This window comes from Ricinus communis, chromosome 6 (assembly GCF_019578655.1).
Source record: "Ricinus communis isolate WT05 ecotype wild-type chromosome 6, ASM1957865v1, whole genome shotgun sequence".
In the NCBI taxonomy this organism is placed as follows: Eukaryota; Viridiplantae; Streptophyta; class Magnoliopsida; order Malpighiales; family Euphorbiaceae; genus Ricinus; species Ricinus communis.
This window is the reverse complement of record NC_063261.1, coordinates 16350159-16369547: the sequence shown is the minus strand read 5'-3', so window position 1 is coordinate 16369547 and position 19389 is coordinate 16350159. Positions and strand designations below refer to the sequence as shown.

General features: G+C 32.7%; 3 protein-coding genes across 7 annotated transcripts; all 3 read right to left on the bottom strand.

Annotated features, from left to right (window-relative positions):
• Positions 1–155: 155 nt before the first annotated feature.
• On the bottom strand, positions 156–4895 carry LOC8263276 (pentatricopeptide repeat-containing protein At3g16610). 2 transcript variants are annotated; one of them, XM_048375774.1, is made up of 2 exons: positions 2176–4895; positions 156–670 (listed from the first exon to the last, which is right to left on the bottom strand). In XM_048375774.1, exon 1 carries the CDS (start codon positions 4669–4671, stop codon positions 2272–2274), a length of 2400 nt encoding a protein of 799 aa, XP_048231731.1. In that variant the 5' UTR covers positions 4672–4895; the 3' UTR covers positions 156–670; positions 2176–2271. The 2 variants fall into 2 exon arrangements, with proteins under 2 accessions (XP_048231731.1, XP_015579192.1); XM_015723706.3 differs by lacking the exon at positions 156–670 and adding an exon at positions 1163–1885 and having other exon boundaries at positions 2176–4894.
• Positions 4896–5420: 525 nt separating this feature from the next.
• On the bottom strand, positions 5421–8463 carry LOC8263277. Of its 3 annotated transcripts, none has more exons than XM_015723719.3 (4): positions 8095–8463; positions 7305–7423; positions 5853–6277; positions 5421–5675 (listed from the first exon to the last, which is right to left on the bottom strand). In XM_015723719.3, the coding sequence occupies exons 3-4, from the start codon at positions 6150–6152 to the stop codon at positions 5523–5525; spliced, it is 453 nt and encodes a 150-aa protein (XP_015579205.1). In that variant the 5' UTR covers positions 6153–6277; positions 7305–7423; positions 8095–8463; the 3' UTR covers positions 5421–5522. The 3 variants fall into 3 exon arrangements, with proteins under 3 accessions (XP_015579205.1, XP_015579206.1, XP_002526449.1); XM_015723720.3 differs by lacking the exon at positions 8095–8463 and adding an exon at positions 7679–8035; XM_002526403.4 differs by lacking the exons at positions 7305–7423; positions 8095–8463 and adding an exon at positions 7170–7286.
• A 5607-nt stretch (positions 8464–14070) lies between these two features.
• LOC8263278 (60S ribosomal protein L3-2) lies at positions 14071–18048 on the bottom strand. Of its 2 annotated transcripts, none has more exons than XM_002526404.4 (6): positions 17894–18048; positions 16857–16968; positions 15918–16028; positions 15385–15689; positions 14678–15087; positions 14071–14539 (listed from the first exon to the last, which is right to left on the bottom strand). In XM_002526404.4, exons 2-6 carry the CDS (start codon positions 16939–16941, stop codon positions 14281–14283), a joined length of 1170 nt encoding a protein of 389 aa, XP_002526450.1. In that variant the 5' UTR covers positions 16942–16968; positions 17894–18048; the 3' UTR covers positions 14071–14280. The 2 variants fall into 2 exon arrangements, with proteins under 2 accessions (XP_002526450.1, XP_015579221.1); XM_015723735.3 differs by having other exon boundaries at positions 16857–16976; positions 17894–18035.
• Between the last annotated feature and the right edge of the window lie 1341 nt (positions 18049–19389).

The following is a 19389-nucleotide window of genomic DNA, read 5'->3' as shown; positions in this document are numbered from 1 at the left end:
TGATCCGAATATAATACAATACAAGTGGCAAATCATAAGGTCAAATTTTCATTGGAGTCTTTTCTTCCCGCTGGTGCTAAAGATAACGATTGAAAATTTTCTGCATTTATGAGTGAATAATTTTGCAGCTTTCTTTATGGATCCATATTAAATTCAACAAGAACTGGGTCCAAGAAGGCATTTGAAGTTTGAAGATATAGCAGGAGGACTGATAATTGAAAATGTAGAAAGGCATTTTCTCCATTTATAATGTACAGAGCGAAACGAAGTGAACTAATTAGATCTATTTTCCCCAGTTCTCTTTCAACTATATCAGCAACTCGGATCAGATAGTAATAATATTGACTCATAAAATATATGTAGTTTCCATTGGCAATTTCCAAAACATGATGATTCTGAAACAGAAGCACTTTTAGCTATGAACTCTCCGACATCATTTCTTATTCATCTGTGTGCAATGATCGCAAGACTTCTGCTCATACTGGGATTGGCACCTGCTATACTATGTAGCTTGATGCCATGATGTACCAATAAAGCCATATTTGAGGATGATCATATGGTTCTTGCAGAAGACAGGTCTCGACCCAGGGAGCAACCCCATCTTCATCAGCCATCTTCTACGAAGTTGTCAATCATCTTGTTCACAAACAGTAGCTACAGGAATATGCATCTGAAAAAGAGCTAGCCGAAAGGCAACAATTACATCAAAACGGCCATCTTTAGCGTTATTCCTTTCATTTTACTGATCTAAAGAAGTAGTCAAACCATTTAAAAAAAAATACCCAACTTTAGATATGGATTTAGGTCACTTTCATCTAAAGGTTCAATCTTGCGGAATCAATGGGAATTGAGGAGAAAATATGACCAAAAAATAATATGTTTGAGTAATCAATAAGTATAAAGCCGCTGAGGCCCACGGAAAGTATACCTTGCATTGAGAGATCAGCAAGGACGTTCAGGAATTGATTTAAAACAGAGTATTGAAAGCAAGAAACACAAATTAAGAGGCTCCTTAAAACAAATGAACTCCATAATTGCATGTTTGGAGTTTCACACAATTGGTTTACAATTCTCATCGTTAATTCAATGGAGTTAAAACTCTATCAAATACAGTAAACTATAAAGATGAATACTTTTGAGATTTGTCGTAATAGGTTCATAATTTGAAATGAATTTCAGATATTAACTTTTATAACACACCAGATATGATAATTCAATCATTCATATACAAAGGAAACCATGAAATGGACTTCAAATTCATTTGATTCTGAGCAGAACAGAAGATTTAAATATAAACTTCCTGATCTTCAATTTATTTTTGTTTTTCCAACATCAATTGGTAGCGGAAATAAGAGATGTTTCCTAATAGTAAGGATCACTCAGTTCAGCCTAAGATATGATGAATTCAACACGACAGAGAATGGAGAAGTAAATGGGAAAGGGATGGTGGTGGAGAACATCTATTTTTGAATTTGGGAAAACCAAACTAATTTCTTTGTTTTGTTTGTGAGAAAGTTCTCAGAGAGACTAATGTTCAAAAGTTCTGTATTAGCGTCCATTTCTCTGGAAGCTCTCTTTTTTCTTTCTTGTATTTGTTGCATAACACGAAGAAGGAAAAGATTCTCAGATGCTCTCTGTCTAATTCTCTATGTTTGTCTGCTTCTCTCATTGGGGAGTATTTTTGAATAAGATTAGGCAGGGAATATAGGACTCGAAAAAATGAAGACAGCATTGTGAAAGTGTGTGGGCGCAGACGCATAAGTAGCCCAATATAAAAATGCCTCTCTCCATCAACTCCTGAGGAAATGAAGTGAAAGAAGACTTATTGTTTCTCGATTTCGATGTACCTCCTAGTTTCCAGATTCTGCAGCGATCTTGATCAGTTCTTCAGGTGGAAAAAACAATGGTTAGGCCTAAGCAGATAATTAATGACAGTAAGAGTTAAAACATCAATATCAAGATGATGACAGCATCAGCAAAATCTATAGAAGTGGCATTTCTTGACAGAAAAAATTTCATTGCCGTTCTGTTTGGAGAGCCATTGCTTACTAAACCAGGAGGCAGTCTCAACTTTAAACCCAACCCAATTTTATTCGAACATTTGATTCCACCAGATCAAAAATATTTTAATAGCTAGCATTTCAAAGTGCCAATCTAATGTAAAATGAAATTTACCTGATGTAAAACAATAATTGCATAGCCAGCAAGGTGAAAGCAAGGCTTCATGAGATTAACTGTAGGCCCCATCCAGTAGAATCTGCATCCTCATCCTTACCAGAAATCTCTGCAATTGCAAATTCCATTTGTGAAATGATGGAATCGACTTGCATCTCTAACTGTAATATTTCTCTTGGTAATCAGAGAGATAAGCTTTATAACAGTGTGGCAATCACCACAAACTCGCAAATTCTTAGTCACTAAGATGGGCTTATTGGGGCCCAGACTAAGAATGCCAAATGCAATAGCCAGTTTTTCACTATGATAAAGGAGGATTTGTTCCTTCTCCTCTTCTTCAACGTCTTGAAGAACATAGCTAGATTCCCAATGGTAGCCTAACCTTTTCATTTCCACTAATAGTTCATTAAGTTTTTCATTTATCTTAGGTGATTGTGGGTGCGACCTATCTCCACCAGTGAATGCATGAACAACCCCACCTATCTCAATCCAACTGCACCCAGGACTTTTCTTAAAGCCTTGATCCCTCTGAGTGATTCTAACCTGCGCTGCCTCATCCCATCTCCCAACAGCACTGTACATATTTGACAAAAGAACATAATTTCCTGTACTTTCATATCCTAGCTTCTGGATCTTCTGTGCCACTTCTTCCCCAAGTTCAACATTCTTATGGACTCTGCAAGCAGCAAGCAGGGCACTCCAAATACGAACATCAGGCTCCAATGGCATCTGCTCAATAAAATTTTTGACCTCTTCAAATCGCCCTGCTCGGCTCAACAGATCAGTCATGCATATGTAATGCTCCATCCTAGGAATAATGGCAAAATCTTGACTCATGGTATTAAACCATCGTTTACCTTCTTTGACAAGTCCTGAATGGCTGCAAGCAGATAAGAGACAAATGAAAGTCACATCATCTGGCTCTAAACCATCTGCCAGCATGTTATCAAACAACAATAGTGCTTCCATGCCTAGCCCATGATTTCCATAAGCAATTATCATTGCATTCCATGACACAATATCCCGCTTATGCATCCTATCAAAAACATTCCTAGCAGTATCAATCCTTCCACATTTTGCATACATGTCAATGAGAGCATTACAAATTGTGATTTCAGATGTAAAGCCCTTGATGAGTGCATAAGAATGGCAGCAAGAACCATGCTGTAGAGCAGCCAAATGAGCACAAGCTGGCAGGATTCCTACCATGGTTGCCAATTCTGGATCCATACCAGACAATCGCATCCTATGGAACATAGACAAAGCCTCTTTTGCATTACCATTCTGCATGCATCCTGAAATAATAGCACTGTATGAAACTTCATCTTTGAGTTCCATTTCATGAAAATACCTTATAGCGTCACTGACAGTGCCGCACTTTGCATATGTTGAAAGTAGAGTATTTCCCAACATTAAATCCGAAATAAACCCTGATTTAATTGTGTAACAGTGTATGCATCTCCCTCTACTCACATCAGTTAACTCTGCACAAGCTCGAAGTACAGTAGCAAGAGTGACTTCTGTCGGACTCTTCACAGCAGCATCCTTTATCCTCATCATGTACTGAAATAAATCCAAAGCTTCCCTCATTAACTCACACATAACATACGCACCGAGCATAGCACTCCAAGTGACTTCATTCCTAACAATGCTCATCATGTCAAAAAAATTTCTAGCATAAATTATACACTGGCATTTTCCATACATATCCAAAAGCCCAGTTGCAACCACCACATCATCAATGTAACCCCTTCTTACACAAAAACCATGGAGTGCCTTCCCATGGCTCAAAGCATTAGCTTGAGCAACTGCAGGAAGAACTGCCACAATTGTTGAAGAATTTGGTCTTACTAAATCCTTTTGCATTTGGGCAAGCAATTGTATTGTCTCATTATAACACACCCTATGCAAAGAAAACCCGGCAATCATAGAATTCCAAGCAACAACATCTCTATAAGGCATGCCACTAAATACCATTTCTGCATCATCTAAACACCCACATTTCGCATACATATCGACCACAGCAGTAGAAACATAAACATCAGAATCAAGATCAAGTCTTTTAGCATGAATATGAATCTCTTTACCTTCTTCAATTGCTTGAAGAGCAGAACATGCTTTAAGAACAAAGGGGTAAGTATATTTAGAGGGCTGGATACCCAATTCAAGCATTTTATAGTACAAATTAATAGCTTCAGTAAAGGGTCCATTCCAAGCATATGCCCTTATCAACATATTCCATATAACGACTTTTCTTGGCCTCTGGGGACTTTTATCGAACAGGTGGCGTGCATATTGATCCTCATTACACACTAAATACAAATGCATGAGTTTTTCTATGACTAGCCTAAAATGGGTATCATTATTCTTTGCAATATGATGCTTAAGGAGATTTTGATGAATTAGCTTTCCTTGAGATAGCCACTTAGATTGTATGCAAGGTTCAAGCAGATGTGTATAATCTACAAGACTATGCGACTTCCTTGCCCATAGCATCTCTTTTATTCTTCCCTCTAGTCTTGAATTTGCCTATCGATCTTGTAGAAATTTGTAAGTTGGTATGCTATGCTTGCTTTTTGTATCAAATTGCTCATTTGCCATTTTCAAAATTAGGATAACAGACTATGAACCTGTCCAAGTACTCGACTCGACTGCTCCGGCATATCATATTCAACAAACCTGGCCCAAAAAAATAATAGTCCTCATTACTAATTAAATTTTTAATTATTTTTCTCAAATTATTTAAGAATTTAAAAATAAAATATTTATGCTTTTGATTTATTTTAAGAAGAATTTCCTAGCAATAATTTTTGTAAATGATTTGCCAAATAGATTGTATTTACCAAAAAAAAAAAGTTATAAGTCCCTAAAAAAAATTTTCTTTTAAATTTGATTGTGTAATTATTAATTCATCAAATTTTTTATTAATTTATTAATTTTTTCTTTTTAATAATCACAATTTATTTACCGTATTATTTTTTTTACTGTAAAATTATAAAATTATCACAGAAAAGTATTTTGAAAACAAAATAAAAAATAAAAATATTTATTTTCAAATTCTAAGTTGGATAAATTAATTAAAAAAAAAAAGTAAAGTTTAAAATTTTAGTAATTAGGCGAATATTTGTGAAGCAACAGATGAACTTTTTGATCCATTTGGGATCTATAAATTATCACAAGTTCCTATAATGAAAGGGAATTCCTGAAGAGAAGATAAGATAACGTCACTCAAAACTGATGAAAAATGAGTGTAGAAGTGATGAGGCATTCTGTATAATTATACTATAAACAGCAATTCTTTCTGGTGCACATAATGAAAGTATACATATAAATATAGCATACTAAATTTAAGGAAATACAAGATTGTTATGTTCATGTGAAGGCCAATAAATCCCTTCCCTTGGACATGGAACAGGAAGAGGAGCCGGTTGAGCTATGTATGTTGGATAGTGGTGTCCAGGCATCACTACAGAAAAATCTGATGCGTAAGAGGTTGTCACCTGTCACCAAATTCACAAATCAGTTACGATCAATCCAATAAAATCATACAACTGATACTTTCAGACGCATTCCTAGCAGCATTTGATGCACATGTTCTCATCAGATGCTGCTGCTGGGAATGGGCGCGCGCATATGTCCGAACCGCAGACACATCAGAGAAATAGAGAAAGGCTTACTGTCTGTGGATTTCCAAGCTTGTCTGCAGGTCCTGATTCCAGGGACCTGTCCGTTGTTGTGACTTCTTGAGGGGAAGAAAATGAAGGGTTTGGCCTAAAGAGATGCTCGAAGATGGCCATGATCAAGAACATTGATATTAGTATAGCTGTTGCAACAAAACCAAACGCAATTGCATTCATTGATGTTCCGAAATTTTTCCATGGAGCTTCACGGTCTATGACTCCCGTCTGAGATGGGGTAGGGTCTGAACTTGTGTATATGTTCCAGGGCTTTGATCTTTCAGAACCAAACTCATTCATAGTCCTGTCCTGTTTCTTCTCTGAAACTTTTCTTTGGGTCGAATGTATGTACTAACAGACTTGCTGCTCAATACTTGTTTTGTCTTAAAGAAATGTCCTTTTTCATTTGTGGATTGCCAGTAGCCCTGAAACAGGTTTACCATGAAAAGAAGCATCAAGACTCTGATACATAAAAGAATTACGATTACTTGCTGTGGAAGAAGATTCTCGAAAGGAACAAAAGTAATGAGAGTATTAAATTTCAAGAAATGGATTTATCCTGAGCAAGATGATTACTGACTGAACTAGGTGTTATCTGCTACTCTTTGTTTGGGAGTTCATTTAATTCTGACTGGAGTTCGAATCACCTGCAGCTCTAAAGACGACTCCAGCTACTCTAATTCTGAACTATAACATCTCACAAAATCTACACTTAAAATATATCATTCTTTGTGTGCCAGAAGATTTACAGGTGAAACCTGTCTCTATGGGAGTTTCCTCAATCTGTTAATTTTAGTTTCTTGCCCTTTTTAAAAGCTATCTAATAATCACGAAACAATGCAATCTGAAACCAATATTGGAAAGTAACCTTGCAAGAAATTGCAATCCATTACAAATCTCTGTTCTAAGAAGATTAGCAATCATCATTAGGAAAAAAAAAAAAAAAAAAACTATTTGCAAAAGAATTCTGCAGGGAAGGAATAGACTCGTATTAATTGCCATGAAAAGAAAGAAGAGAAGAAGAATCCAATGATGGGTCTTTTAAGATGGAATCTGCAGATGAAGATCAGACTGAAACAGGATTCATCGTAAATAAGGCAAAATGATATATACAAAGATGCAGAAGCTAAAACAAATAGAAAAACAGTCCAATTGGCATAAACTTATCCTCACTTTCTACTCTTGATTCTGACAATCTAGTAACATAGTGTAAGCTAATGTAAGGTAGCATCACTTCATTTCACAAGCTAAAGATTTATTAAAATGGTCAGAGAAATCAAGAGAAAATTAAAGTAAAAAACATATGGTTTAACTTACAGAAAGAAATCAAATAGAGGCAGAAACTTGAAATGAAGCTCTTCTGGTCAAATGGTGATGCAAGTGAATTGCTACATTAAGCTATATATCAAACTGAAAGTATACAAAAAAATAATAATAAATAAATAAACTAACCTTATAATGAGGAGGAGGAGGAGGAGGAGTAGTAGTTGGTGTAGTTGGAAGGCATTTTGATTTTGGTCCTAAGAAATAGGAGCAGAACTTAATCTAAGTGTTGAGATCCTATAGCTTAGCTGCCATGAAAAAACAAGACATCCACACTTCTCAATGAATAATTTAAACCCAATGTAGCTGAGCCCCAGCTAGAAAAAAAAAAAGAAAAAAGAAAAAAGCTTTATACCCATATACAAAATGTAAAGACAAAGTTATATGATAATCTCAACAGTATAAAATTTTTCTTTTTCTTTAGAAAAAAAATAATAAAAGAGGAAAAAAGATTCATGTTTTGATGTTCTTGCTATTGATGCCTAACTTAATAGATACTATACCTTTGTCTCAAGAACCAGACTTAAAAGAAATCAAAAGCATGGGCCTTCATGTCTGGAGAGCTTAAAGCTTACTTGGTGCTTTAAAAAGTGATCACCTTTTTATGTTCTGAATTACATAAGAGTTAGTAATATATATATATATATATATATATATTGAGAATTTCCTAACCATGACTAATCCACCCCATTAACCTTTCATTAAAACCAGTTGGTTATTGATTAGACTCTGAGGAACTCTCCTAAATCTAATCATGAACTAACAAATAATTATATGCACTATTTGTCACTAAACCCTGATCAAATTTCACATGATAGATGATTACAACTATCATCAAGTGTTACTGCATAATATACGGGAAGAAAATTACACACATGGGTTAGGCGCCAAGAGATAGAAAATTAAGTATGATTATTACCTTGTGGATTAAATCTTCAAAAGGGTCAACTGTGATGGAATGGGATAATAATTAATGACTAACCTGGATTATAATTAATCTAACCTAATTCAAATCCAACATAAGTATTGAGATGTAATCATGTGAAAGGATGCCAATATCTTATAGATAATCACACATAATCTTCCACTAAATAAAAGAGAAAGAAAGATAAAGAAAAGATAAATAAAGCAAAAGCTGCTCTGCTACAGAAAAAAACATAAAATAAGTAGTAAGCTTATGAGTCTTGTTTCGGTAGTTAATAGGCATGTGAACAAGAGCCAAGCATAAGAACAAAGAATTTAAAGCACCCAAATAAAAATAAAAAAGGCAAAAAGCATAAATGGACCCATGAACTTCACATTTTTTTTCAATAAGCCCTTCATGTTTAAAACTGTAAATTTGGGTACTCTTACTTTACGATTTTGTGTCACCAACTCCCTATCTAAACCCTTAGAAAAAAGTGTATTATATTTGATATGGCATTGTTAAGAGTAAATAAAAAATGGATTTTTCATAATTTTAGAAAATAGAAACAGAAATGTGTATAAGAGAGATATTTAGGTTTTAGAATTAGGGTTATATCTTTCTTTTAACTTAGGAAAGAAAATGTGAGTAAGATTGAAAGTGAGAATCTCTCTTCCTATCTCGTATATCACTCTTGGAATTTTGAAGTCTTAAATATATCTACAAAAGATTCTATAAATTATTTTTATACCCTCCATACTATATCTCAACATATTTTTCTTCAGATCATCTTGATGATAATATAATATTGATTATTGATTTAAATATGGAATTATGTCCATGGCCAGAAGCTGGTTACCAAGAATCAGAGCCTTTAAGTGCTTTTGGCATTGTTGTTGATTATAATAAAGTTATTAGAAATGATTCAACAGAAAAGTACTCATCAAAGGAAGAATATGATCCTATAATTTTAATAAATGGAAAAAGAATCTGAGCCAATAAATCTTGAGATCCAAGAAACGGTCTGACAAGAACAAGAAAACAAAAAGAAAAGGCAACACGATTTTCTTAATTGTGATGGTGGAAGATTCAAAAAAAAGAAGCAAAAAAGTAACAATTACTTATCTCATATAATTTAAGCAACGGAAATAGTTTCAAGTAACTTATAAGATGAAGAAGACATTAATTTACCAGTCAAGCTATTAGAGATGGTGTGCATCGTCTTAAAGAACATATCATTAACTGTGAGGTTAAAGATAGAAAGGAGCCACGTACTACTATCAAGATAGAAAGACTTTGTTCTTTTTCAACTATGAGAGTAGTAAAAAAAAAGGTGTAAGATTGAGTGGTAGTTCAAAACATTGTATATTACAACTTAACAAACGTGCAAACGTCTGTTAATTTAGGAGACCAAATTGTAAAGTAAGACGATCTAATTTTACTATTTTAAACTTGAAAGGCCCAATTATAAAAACATGCAAACATTAGGGGGCTCATTTATGCTTTTTGCCAAAAAAAAAAAAAGAAGATCTACAAGAAGAAAAGAAAAGAAAGAGAGGTGGCTAGAGAAGGAGAGAGAGAATAAATGTTTGGTAACACCTTCCAGCTATGCAGTACCAAAATGCCATGATTCAAGAGAAGAAAGAAAAATTGAGAGTTGCAAAAAAGAACAGAGCTAGAAAAAGGGGTTGATGTAGACCACATTTATTCCCCACATTCCCTAGTTAAAGAAAATAATGAAAATAGAATAACCTGTTGAGAGCAACCCATTACTTTTGTTAGGAACACTACTAAAGAGCCAATAGGCATCATTTCAAAACCCAAATAATCTCTGAACAATGCACATCACAGCAATTCCTCTTTCTCTTGAAGGAGAGTGAGTGAGTTTATAAATATATCTTCTTCTTTTTTCCTTTTATTATGTTCACAACTGTGCCAAATTGAGCCACTTTCCACCCACCTCAGCTAACAAAGACACACACACACACACACAAAGATTAGTACCAAAATAAGATTCCTCTCTGCTACTGAAGTTGAAATTATTCAATAAGAGAAATGAAGCAACTGTAGTAATAATTATAATAAAATTATTAAAAAGACCCAAGAGAGAGAGAGAGAGAGAGAGAGAGAGAGAGGGAGAGGGGCTCACCTACAAAACATTGAATGGGACTCTTTTGTCAACATGACAATCACCTTGTCTGATAATGATCATGAAAGCCTATCCAAACCTATATTATCCCATCAGAATCCTCAAATTTGAAAGTGGACATCATTCCTTTGATGTTGCAAACAAACAACCTTTGCAATGTTTGGGTTTTTTTAAGTTTAAACATTTAAAACATATCTAACCTAAAAAGTTTTGTTTTTTATATCCATATGAATATTCAATCTAAAACTAATCTTTTATTGTTTATTTAATAATTCAATAATCGAATGTTCGTAACCTAGTGTGTTTTTGGGTTTCAGAATTCAACTTCTGATAGCAAAATGTTTCTGAGATTTTCATACTGTGGAGTGAGCTCTTAGATGTATAAAAGAAAAAGAAAATTCCCACAGCATTAGTAAAGGAACCCAAGATTCATACCTTATCAGATCAAAAAAGCAAGAGTGACATTTCATTTGGTTTTCTTACGACAAAATTATAACAAAACAAAAGAAAAAAAAAAAGAGATTTTTCATGCACAAAGGTCATTTCAAAGATAGATAATTGCTTTACATTTTCATGTAAGACATATTGCAAAAGAGAAAAAGGGGGTCCCATGAGAAGAAAGCACTCTAAAGCAGACGTTGAAAATAGATTGAAGCATATATTTCCCTCCTTTTTCTTTTGTCTGTCTTTTCTCTTCTTTCTTTTCAATCTAAAGTCTCCATCTCAAGCAATCCCCCTTTGCTTTTCCAACAATTTTACCAACATATGTATGTCCTTACATATTCTTATAACAAAACAAATATTTATAAAGTGAAACCAAAAGGGTTTCATATATATATATATATAATAAGACCTTTGTATAGTAATATTATATATAGCAATAATTTTTGCATAGATCTTAATTTAGAGCAGCTATAAATAATAATAAATTATAAAATTTTCAAGTCTCATTTTAAGAACATAGTCATCTATATAGTAATATTTTTATAAAATATATATTATACTATATTTTATTTTACTGTATTATTATTTTGTCTTTTCAGTTTTATTTATATAATATGACAAGATATTAATGTATCTTATCTCTAGTTATTATCATTTCACCATATTAAATTAAAAAAAAAACTAATACTAAAACCTTCACTAAATTATAATTTTCTCGGAATTGTAAAGTCTTTATTCAATTACGTCAAAAGTTTTAATATTGGAGTGATAAGATTTATAAAAGTTATTAGCTATTCTCGGCGTATTACACTTTAGCCATTGATGACTGTTCTGTTTTTGCATTTATGTTAGTCCAAATTTAGCATAAATAATATTTCTATTCAATCTAGTGCATGTTACTTAACTTTTAATGTTATTTAGGCAAAACTTGTTTTTAAACCCTTGAATTTTCATTAAATACTTAAATGTAATTGTATTAACTATTTAGCTCCTAAACTTTCAATTTATTCTATTAAACCTCCAATCTGTTTATTTTTGCACATATGAGGAACTTATTTTTCATAGGTTTTAAAAACTCTTTCACAATTTATTTATTTTAGAGTCCTAATTAAAAATATAGAGACCTAATAAAATAAATTTTAAAGTTTTAGAGTCTAACTTTCTTTTATTTAACAGTGTTAATTATATTTATTAAGCCCGTCAAATAACTCCTTAATAAAAGTAAAAATAATATTATTTTTTTTAAAAGCAACTGTGTGGTACTATGTGTTTTATAATTTTACACCCATGACTCAGTGCATGATTAGCGAGAGGATTACCTTCACGAAACATATGTAAAATTTGAATTTCTCAAAAAGAATTTATTAACGAACGACACATCTGCGCCAATTTGAAACATTGTCCAACGGAAGGATCTCTTGCATTGATAGCCATGAGACCACCAAGACTTGTGTTGGCTTAATTTCTCTTTTTTCTGGGTATTTCCCTATTTTGTAACAAAAAAAAAAATGTAAAAATAATAAATAAATAAATAAGAAAAAAGAAGGGTTTAATACTATTAGTTATGGCTCATATACCAGCTTAAGGGACAGATGCTGGAGCGGAGCGGAATGAGCGAGTGGAGTGCAGCGTAGGCACATTACCGAACATCGTTAAATCCTTGTATTTTTAATTTTTTTGCTTGTTTGTTCATATTCCTGTGATTTTTTAGTGTTATTTTTCAACAAATATAACATAATTAAAAATTTAATAAAATAAATGATGAAAATTTAATAATGAGTTTTATTTATTATTTAATATATATAACTGTGGTGTATACATAATTTATAGATGACTAATTAACATGAATGATCCAAAATCCATTGTTGATGGAATTTAAATGTGTAATTAATATCATTTACTAGCAAAAACAAAAGACTTTGTACAATAAGATACCTTTGTATGATAAATCTACATCATATGTTGTTCTATATTATTATTATTATTATTATTATTACTATGGTGTATGATTATTTTGTTGAATAATATGGTTTTGCTTTTCCTGTTTTGGCACATTCACAAGTGACTCCCCACTTGGCTCATGTGCCCTTCACTCGCACACACGTGTATGAATGATGCAATTGGGTGGTTCAAAAATTAATACTGAAATTATCATTCAATTGCCCACAGGCCACACCTCTAAAAATGATATTCAATATTGATTAACTAAATTTCAAAATTGCATAATTATGTACTTTTCTATGTTCTTACACTCCAATAAAACTCAAAACTTTCATATACTTATTAAAGTGTCTCATTGCAAACTATGACTAACTATAAGATTTTAGTGGGAAAAATATAAAAATTAACTTTAAAAACCTCTTACAAAATAATTATAAAATTATTTAAGATCAAATACAATTTTTATGTTCTCATCATCCTAAAAACAAACATAAAACTAGAGAACATAATAGCCAATAATCATGTCCAGGATAAATCCTGTATCCCTATATTTTCTTCTTCTTTTTTCTTTTTTTTATTAAAACAAAAAAGGAAGAAGATTTCAGTGAGGAATTTGCTTTATATTTTATCAGTATTTTAAGTAAACTTACCCTTTTTTTTTTTTCTATTTTCTTTTCAGTAGACAAATTTTATTTTTCATAACAGATAGTGATGGTTTTTTCTATAGTAATTCCATCAAATCAACTCTTTCGGAATCCTTGCTAACTCTTGTATGCTCTGTATAACCTTATTTTGGCAATGCACTCTTTCTCCTTCTTTGGGTTTTATTTGGAAGGTTTTCTAAGATATTTTTCTTTTGGGTTTTACTTGGAAGGTTTTTTATCAAGGCACCTTTAGCATTGATGAATAAAGTTGATCTTTTCTCAAAAAACAAAGGAAACTTTCAAGCTGATTTTCATAAGCTAATTAATTAATGGGTCACCCAAAAAACAGTATAGCATTCTCAGTTTAGAATAATAAGAACTAAACTCATGTTAATTCTTTTAAATTAAAACTCCATCTAGAAATAGAAAGCTGAAGAAGGCTCAAGAAAATTAAATATAGCCCAAAAACCTAAGCAAGAAACCCTAATTACTTAGCTAAAAGAGAAAGGATTTGCACAACACCACCACCACCACCACAGACATTGCTGCTGCTACTCTTAGTCACTGTTCATCTTTTTTCACCACTTAGAGATGCATCATCCTCTAAAGCTTCAGCAGCGATACTTGCCAGTTACTTTAATTATCAACAACTATAACTAACTCTTAAAAAGCTGCAGTCTCTAGTCCTTCTCATGGAAGTTAAAAAACAAAAGATCTTTGCAAAAAGATACTACTAATCCATGTGGAACTCAAAGAAGGAAAAATGTCCCGATAGATGAAAACAATAAAGAAAAAGCATGATAAAAACAAGTCTTTAACAAAACTGTCCAATCATAATTTGCATTAAGCAGACAATAGGCTCATACACATGATTCTGCCGCAAATATATTGCAAATTCACACCAATTTGATTATAAAATCTCAAAAACAGGTTTTAGTGAATAACAACAGAACCAGCAAAACTGTAGTCACTGAACCAACAGCAGAATGAACTAAGAAGAAATATAGAATCTCTCTTGTAAAATCAAGCCTTCAGGCGTCCATAGAATTTGGCCTTCTCCTGTGCTGTCTGGAATCTACCATGGCCAAACTTCGAGGATGTATCAATAAATTTGATCTTAATCTCCTCCATAGCGACCCGTGAAGTTTGATTCAACAAGGACTGTCTCAGGGTTACAACACGCTTCTTTGGGCCCACACAGCATCCCTTAATCATCAAAAAATCTTCCTTCACTATGCCATAGTGGGGGAATCCACCTATAGGAGTGATGTCCTTCTCAGTCCTGTTATTTGCAGATATTAGCCATGTGAAAACGAGAAACATAGACAGATGCTGAAATCTATAAAAGATGCAATAGAAAAACAGCAACAGGTATATCGTCTTATAACAGACTAGGAGGGCCAATAACAGGAGAGTTAACCTGTCATATTCAGTAATTGCCGAATGAGACTCATGGCCAGCCTTCCCAAGCTTATAGATTTTCTTATTCATCTCTGTGCGGTGATGGTAACCATTCTGCCCAGCCCTAGCAACAGTAAATGAAACCCTAGCTGGATGCCACGCACCAATACAAGCCACTTTCCTAAGACCACGGTGGGTCTTGCGAGGGAGTCGGGTGACACCCCAACGAGTAACAACACCTTCATAACCCTTTCCCTTGGTCACCCCAATTATGTCGATCATCTCATCCTTTTGGAAAACAGCATCAATAGGAACTTGCTTCTCAAAGAAGCTGTATGCAAAGTCAACCTTCTGAGCAACATCACCACCATTCACCTGAATCTCCATTAAATGAGCCTTTTTCTGCTTCAGTCCTTTCATCTTTCTAATCTGCAGGAGTCGCAGAATCAATTTCAACACAAGAATTAGACTAAGGTTCTGAACACTTGCACCTAAAAAATCATGGTCCATCAATATAGAATCAAGGAGAAACAATGTGCACCTCATAACATAAGATAAAATTAGCAAAAGGTAAAACCATATATCCTCAAGATATTGCACCAGGAGAACCATAGCTAACATAATGAGTTCATTACGTAATGCCAGATTATGATATCCTATAGAAAATAGAAAAACTAATTGCTAGAAGGGAAAAAAAGAACTAGAACTTGTAAGAAAATAGAGTACCTGAGTGTGTGCCAAGACACGAATGACAGTGCAATACTTCTTCATCTTCTCCAATTGAACTTGAGTATCTTTCTTCCCTTCCTCAGATTCAAACTTCTTCGAGTACTTAGTGAATGCCTTCTTCTTGGACTTGCACCAGTTCTTGTAAAATCTCCTCTTAACATCCTCACTCAAATGTTGGGCCCATACAGTGTTCAGTGAACGGAGACCACGAGGTGTTTTTACATAACCCACAACACCAACAACCACCATGGGTGGTGTTTCTATGATCGTAACAGCTTCACATGTTTCCTTCTTATGTAGCTCTGAAAGCCACAAATTCAAAATACAAAAAACTAATGAGCATACAACATTGAGTTTATTTACAACGCATGCATGACACTTAGAGAAGGGAATGACAGGAGACTACCTAAAAATCAGACATGCATAATTGTAACTAAATGGTGAAACAGGCCCTCATTTAGAATAGTTTTAGCTTCTAATATAGTAAGAAACGAGTATATAACCAAAACAAATATGCAAGGAAGACTCACTTGAGCCTGGCTTTTCAACATCTCTGACAATGTGGGTCATCCCTGCTTTGTAACCCAAAAAAGCAGTCAATCTGCATGGTTTTTTTGGATCATCTTTGGGAAATGCCTTCACTGTAAAAACACCAACAGAAGTATGAGAACTAATACGTCAAGTCGCACCAAAGAAACATATGAAAGAACATATAAATGCAAATTGTACAAAAGTAACACAAGCCTCGTGAACAACAAACTATAGATATACAGCATAAAAATGCTGTATCAAAATCTTGAACTATCAAAATACTATATCAACAGTTGCGGTGTAAAAAATTTTAATTTCAACAGCAAAGCATAGATGGTCAGCAAATAAAGAACATTCACTGAGAATAGTCGGTGAGAAATCAAAATTGGATTGCAGGTCCAGAACATAAATCAAGATTTCCTCAATGGATAGTATAATATAATAACAGGTCAAAAAATGTACATTCTTTGTGAAGTAACAAGAAACTAACAAAATGATTTAAAAGGAGTCTGTTGTTTGTTATAACAGGGTTTAACCCTTCAAACATTTCTCTCACTACTTAACAAAATCACGTATTGGGTTTATTAGAATTACAGAATTACCAAAATTAAAGAAAAGAAAAACTTAAATAAACAGTAAATCAGTTTTCAGACACTATCTTTACTAAAGACAATAACTTTAGAATTCAAGACAGCCTCATTATGCAACAGCAATCTTTGATACAAGTTCAAAGCAAACAAAATAATATATGTCAAGACAAGACATCAAGAGCATGTGAACCTCCCAAATCCTCACTACTGGATTATTAATCATACAAGTAAAAGACTTATCAGGGTTGGTATCATCATAACAATATAGTATCTACAAACAAAAAAGTTAGTAAATAATATCAAAGCTACATTGTTACATGCAACATGATAAAATCGGTAAACATAAACCTTTTCCTCTTTGGCGCGAGGCTCTCTTTCTTGGGAGAAATCCCAAGGAGCCATGTCTGGGATGCTCAAACTTGCGATGAGACATAATTACACCTCAAACTCGGTAATAAAACTGCAAGACTAAACAACTTCAAACTTCTTTTCAGTTGAACATAATAATACTTGTAACAACATAGAACAACAAATTCCCAGATAATGGCTTGATCACAAATCTGGTAGCTACTCCTTATTAGTTTCATTTTGAAATAGAATTACACAACAATAAGTATGTTTTAAAAGAATTAATATATCAGATTTTACAAGACATCAAAATAATAAAATACTGACAAGTATCAAAATAGAAATTCAAGTTAACTAAAAATATAAATTGCTCATAAGAGATTTTAAAATGGATAGTAGTTCAACCAGTACAAACATAGAAGTCATCAAAACCAAAATTAAATTATCACACACATTTTGAAAACTAAATTTCACAGTTCATATAAATATTTATGATATAAGCTGAAACCAAAAATTACAAAAAGGTTTCATATTCACATTACTTAAAATAAAAAAGAAATAGACATTCGCCCATTGACCACGGTAAAGAATATCGATGTCTAACACCAGAACCGCAGTAAATGAAATTGAAAGATGCTTCCCAACCAAAGGCCTATGGCATTAAATAAATAACACCAACTCTCTTAGGGCTCATTGGTATTCCTTTTCCAAGTACCCAAATGTTAGGTATTCGGTTAAAAAGAGAGCCCTTTTTCTGAGACTCCAGCCTTGATTTCTCACCAGTTTTCAATAAGGGAAGTCATTTCCAATTCACCACTAGGCAAAGTGCAATATCAAATATATTTACCATTAACAATGAGCATAATTTTTATAAGGAAAAAAAATGAATTTTCCAATTCTACACATAATTACACAGCAAATTACACGATCAAAGACCATAGATTTATGCCCAAGTCTATTTAAATCAATTATAAAACGAAAAGCGTTAATTAAGTTAGCTAATGCAGTGAATAAGTACCAAAGTTGAACGATAGTACCTCAAGAGGAAACAATAGTGGCGCTGCAAATATGCTGTGTGATGATAAGATAATGAAAACCCTAGAAATGTTAAGGTGGGTTCTTTTTCGTTTTATAGCGACTTTTGAATGAGATTTAACGGCTGAGATTAGAATCCTATGGGAGTTAGTATCCGTTGGATGGATAATTTGGGATTAGGGTTAGGGTTTTCTTTTGGGTGTTACAGTGACGCCGCTTAGGCAGACTTGACAAGATGAATTGGGCTTTCAGCCCAATCCAATAGGATGAGCTTTCAACGGCTTCTGACTTTAGACTTTGATACATCGCACCGGATGGCGGGGAATAGTTACAGCATTTCCATTGGTATTTATTATTTAAAGATTATAATTTTTATTTAAAAAATAAAATATTTTATTTAAGTTAATATGTTTTATTATACATCTGATTTTTATTTTTATAAATAATAAAAAAAATTAACTTTACCAATAAAAGAATAAGAATAAAAGATAACAATTAAATTAAATGCATATAAATTTAAGATATATTTATTAAATATAGAACATAGAGTAAATTTGATTCTATTCAAATTGACTATTACTTTATAGTAAACTTTACAGTAAATTTAGTTTTAATTTAATTGACTATCTACCTTATATTTAAAGGATAAAAAATATATTAAAATTTTATTTTATAATATAATTTATTAAAATAAAGAATATAATATATATAAAAAAAACAATAGAACTACTCTTGTACCTGAATCGTCAGAAGTCTAAAATCAAATTTAGTTGCATTGTGATTTCCAACATCCATAGCACATATTAACTTCTTTTTTTCTTTCTAATAATTGTTATTTTTTGTGTATTTTTCTCATAATTTTATTTTTTTATTATAATGTTATTAATAAGATATTATTATAATTGAAAATAATAAAATAAAACCATCAAATGGCATAAAACCGGCAATCCGATTTGCCTTCTGTTTATTGGTTCGACTCGTTTATTATTATTATTATTATTATCTATATGATGGGATTAGATTAATGAATTTTAATAAATGAACGGTAAATAGTCAAGGCCTTCAATTTCACTTGGGCCTCATTAACGGACTTATTACTCTAAATCAAGAAAACAAGATTATTAAATAATAAATTTAAAGTATTTTTGGGCTTCAAAGGTGATTTTGGCTGTAATGAATTTGAGTTAACAGCCAGCCATTATACCTGATCATTAAAGCAAGCTCTATGCGAAGTAGCCTGCCCAATGCACCCAAATGCGGCCACCCCATTACTTAACCTACCAGTCTTAACAAAAATTCCTTTATATACATTTCCACATAAAACGATTAACCCATATTTATTAATTCTCGAATAATAGTTATAAATAATTAATTTATATTTACTAATTTTAAATTATAAATTATGCGTTGATCATTTAATATTAAAATGTAGAAGGAGTTTTATATTCTAATCCTGAAATTACATTATATTGAGATATGATTCAGATACAACACGTAC

Bases quoted from the DNA above. Each gene is read 5' to 3' on its own strand.
- LOC8263276 (XM_048375774.1), bottom strand. From the start codon at position 4,671: ATGCTATGGGCAAGGAAGTCGCATAGTCTTGTAGATTATACACATCTG.
- LOC8263277 (XM_015723719.3), bottom strand. From the start codon at position 6,152: ATGAATGAGTTTGGTTCTGAAAGATCAAAGCCCTGGAACATATACACA. The intron at 5,676-5,852 runs GTAAGCCTTTCT...ATTTGGTGACAG, and splicing joins AGCTTGGAAATCCACAGACA to GTGACAACCTCTTACGCATC.
- LOC8263278 (XM_002526404.4), bottom strand. From the start codon at position 16,941: ATGTCTCATCGCAAGTTTGAGCATCCCAGACATGGCTCCTTGGGATTT. The intron at 15,088-15,384 runs GTACTCTATTTT...CGACTCCTGCAG, and splicing joins GTGTCTTGGCACACACTCAG to ATTAGAAAGATGAAAGGACT. The intron at 14,540-14,677 runs GTTAACTCTCCT...TGCAAATAACAG, and splicing joins GCAATTACTGAATATGACAG to GACTGAGAAGGACATCACTC.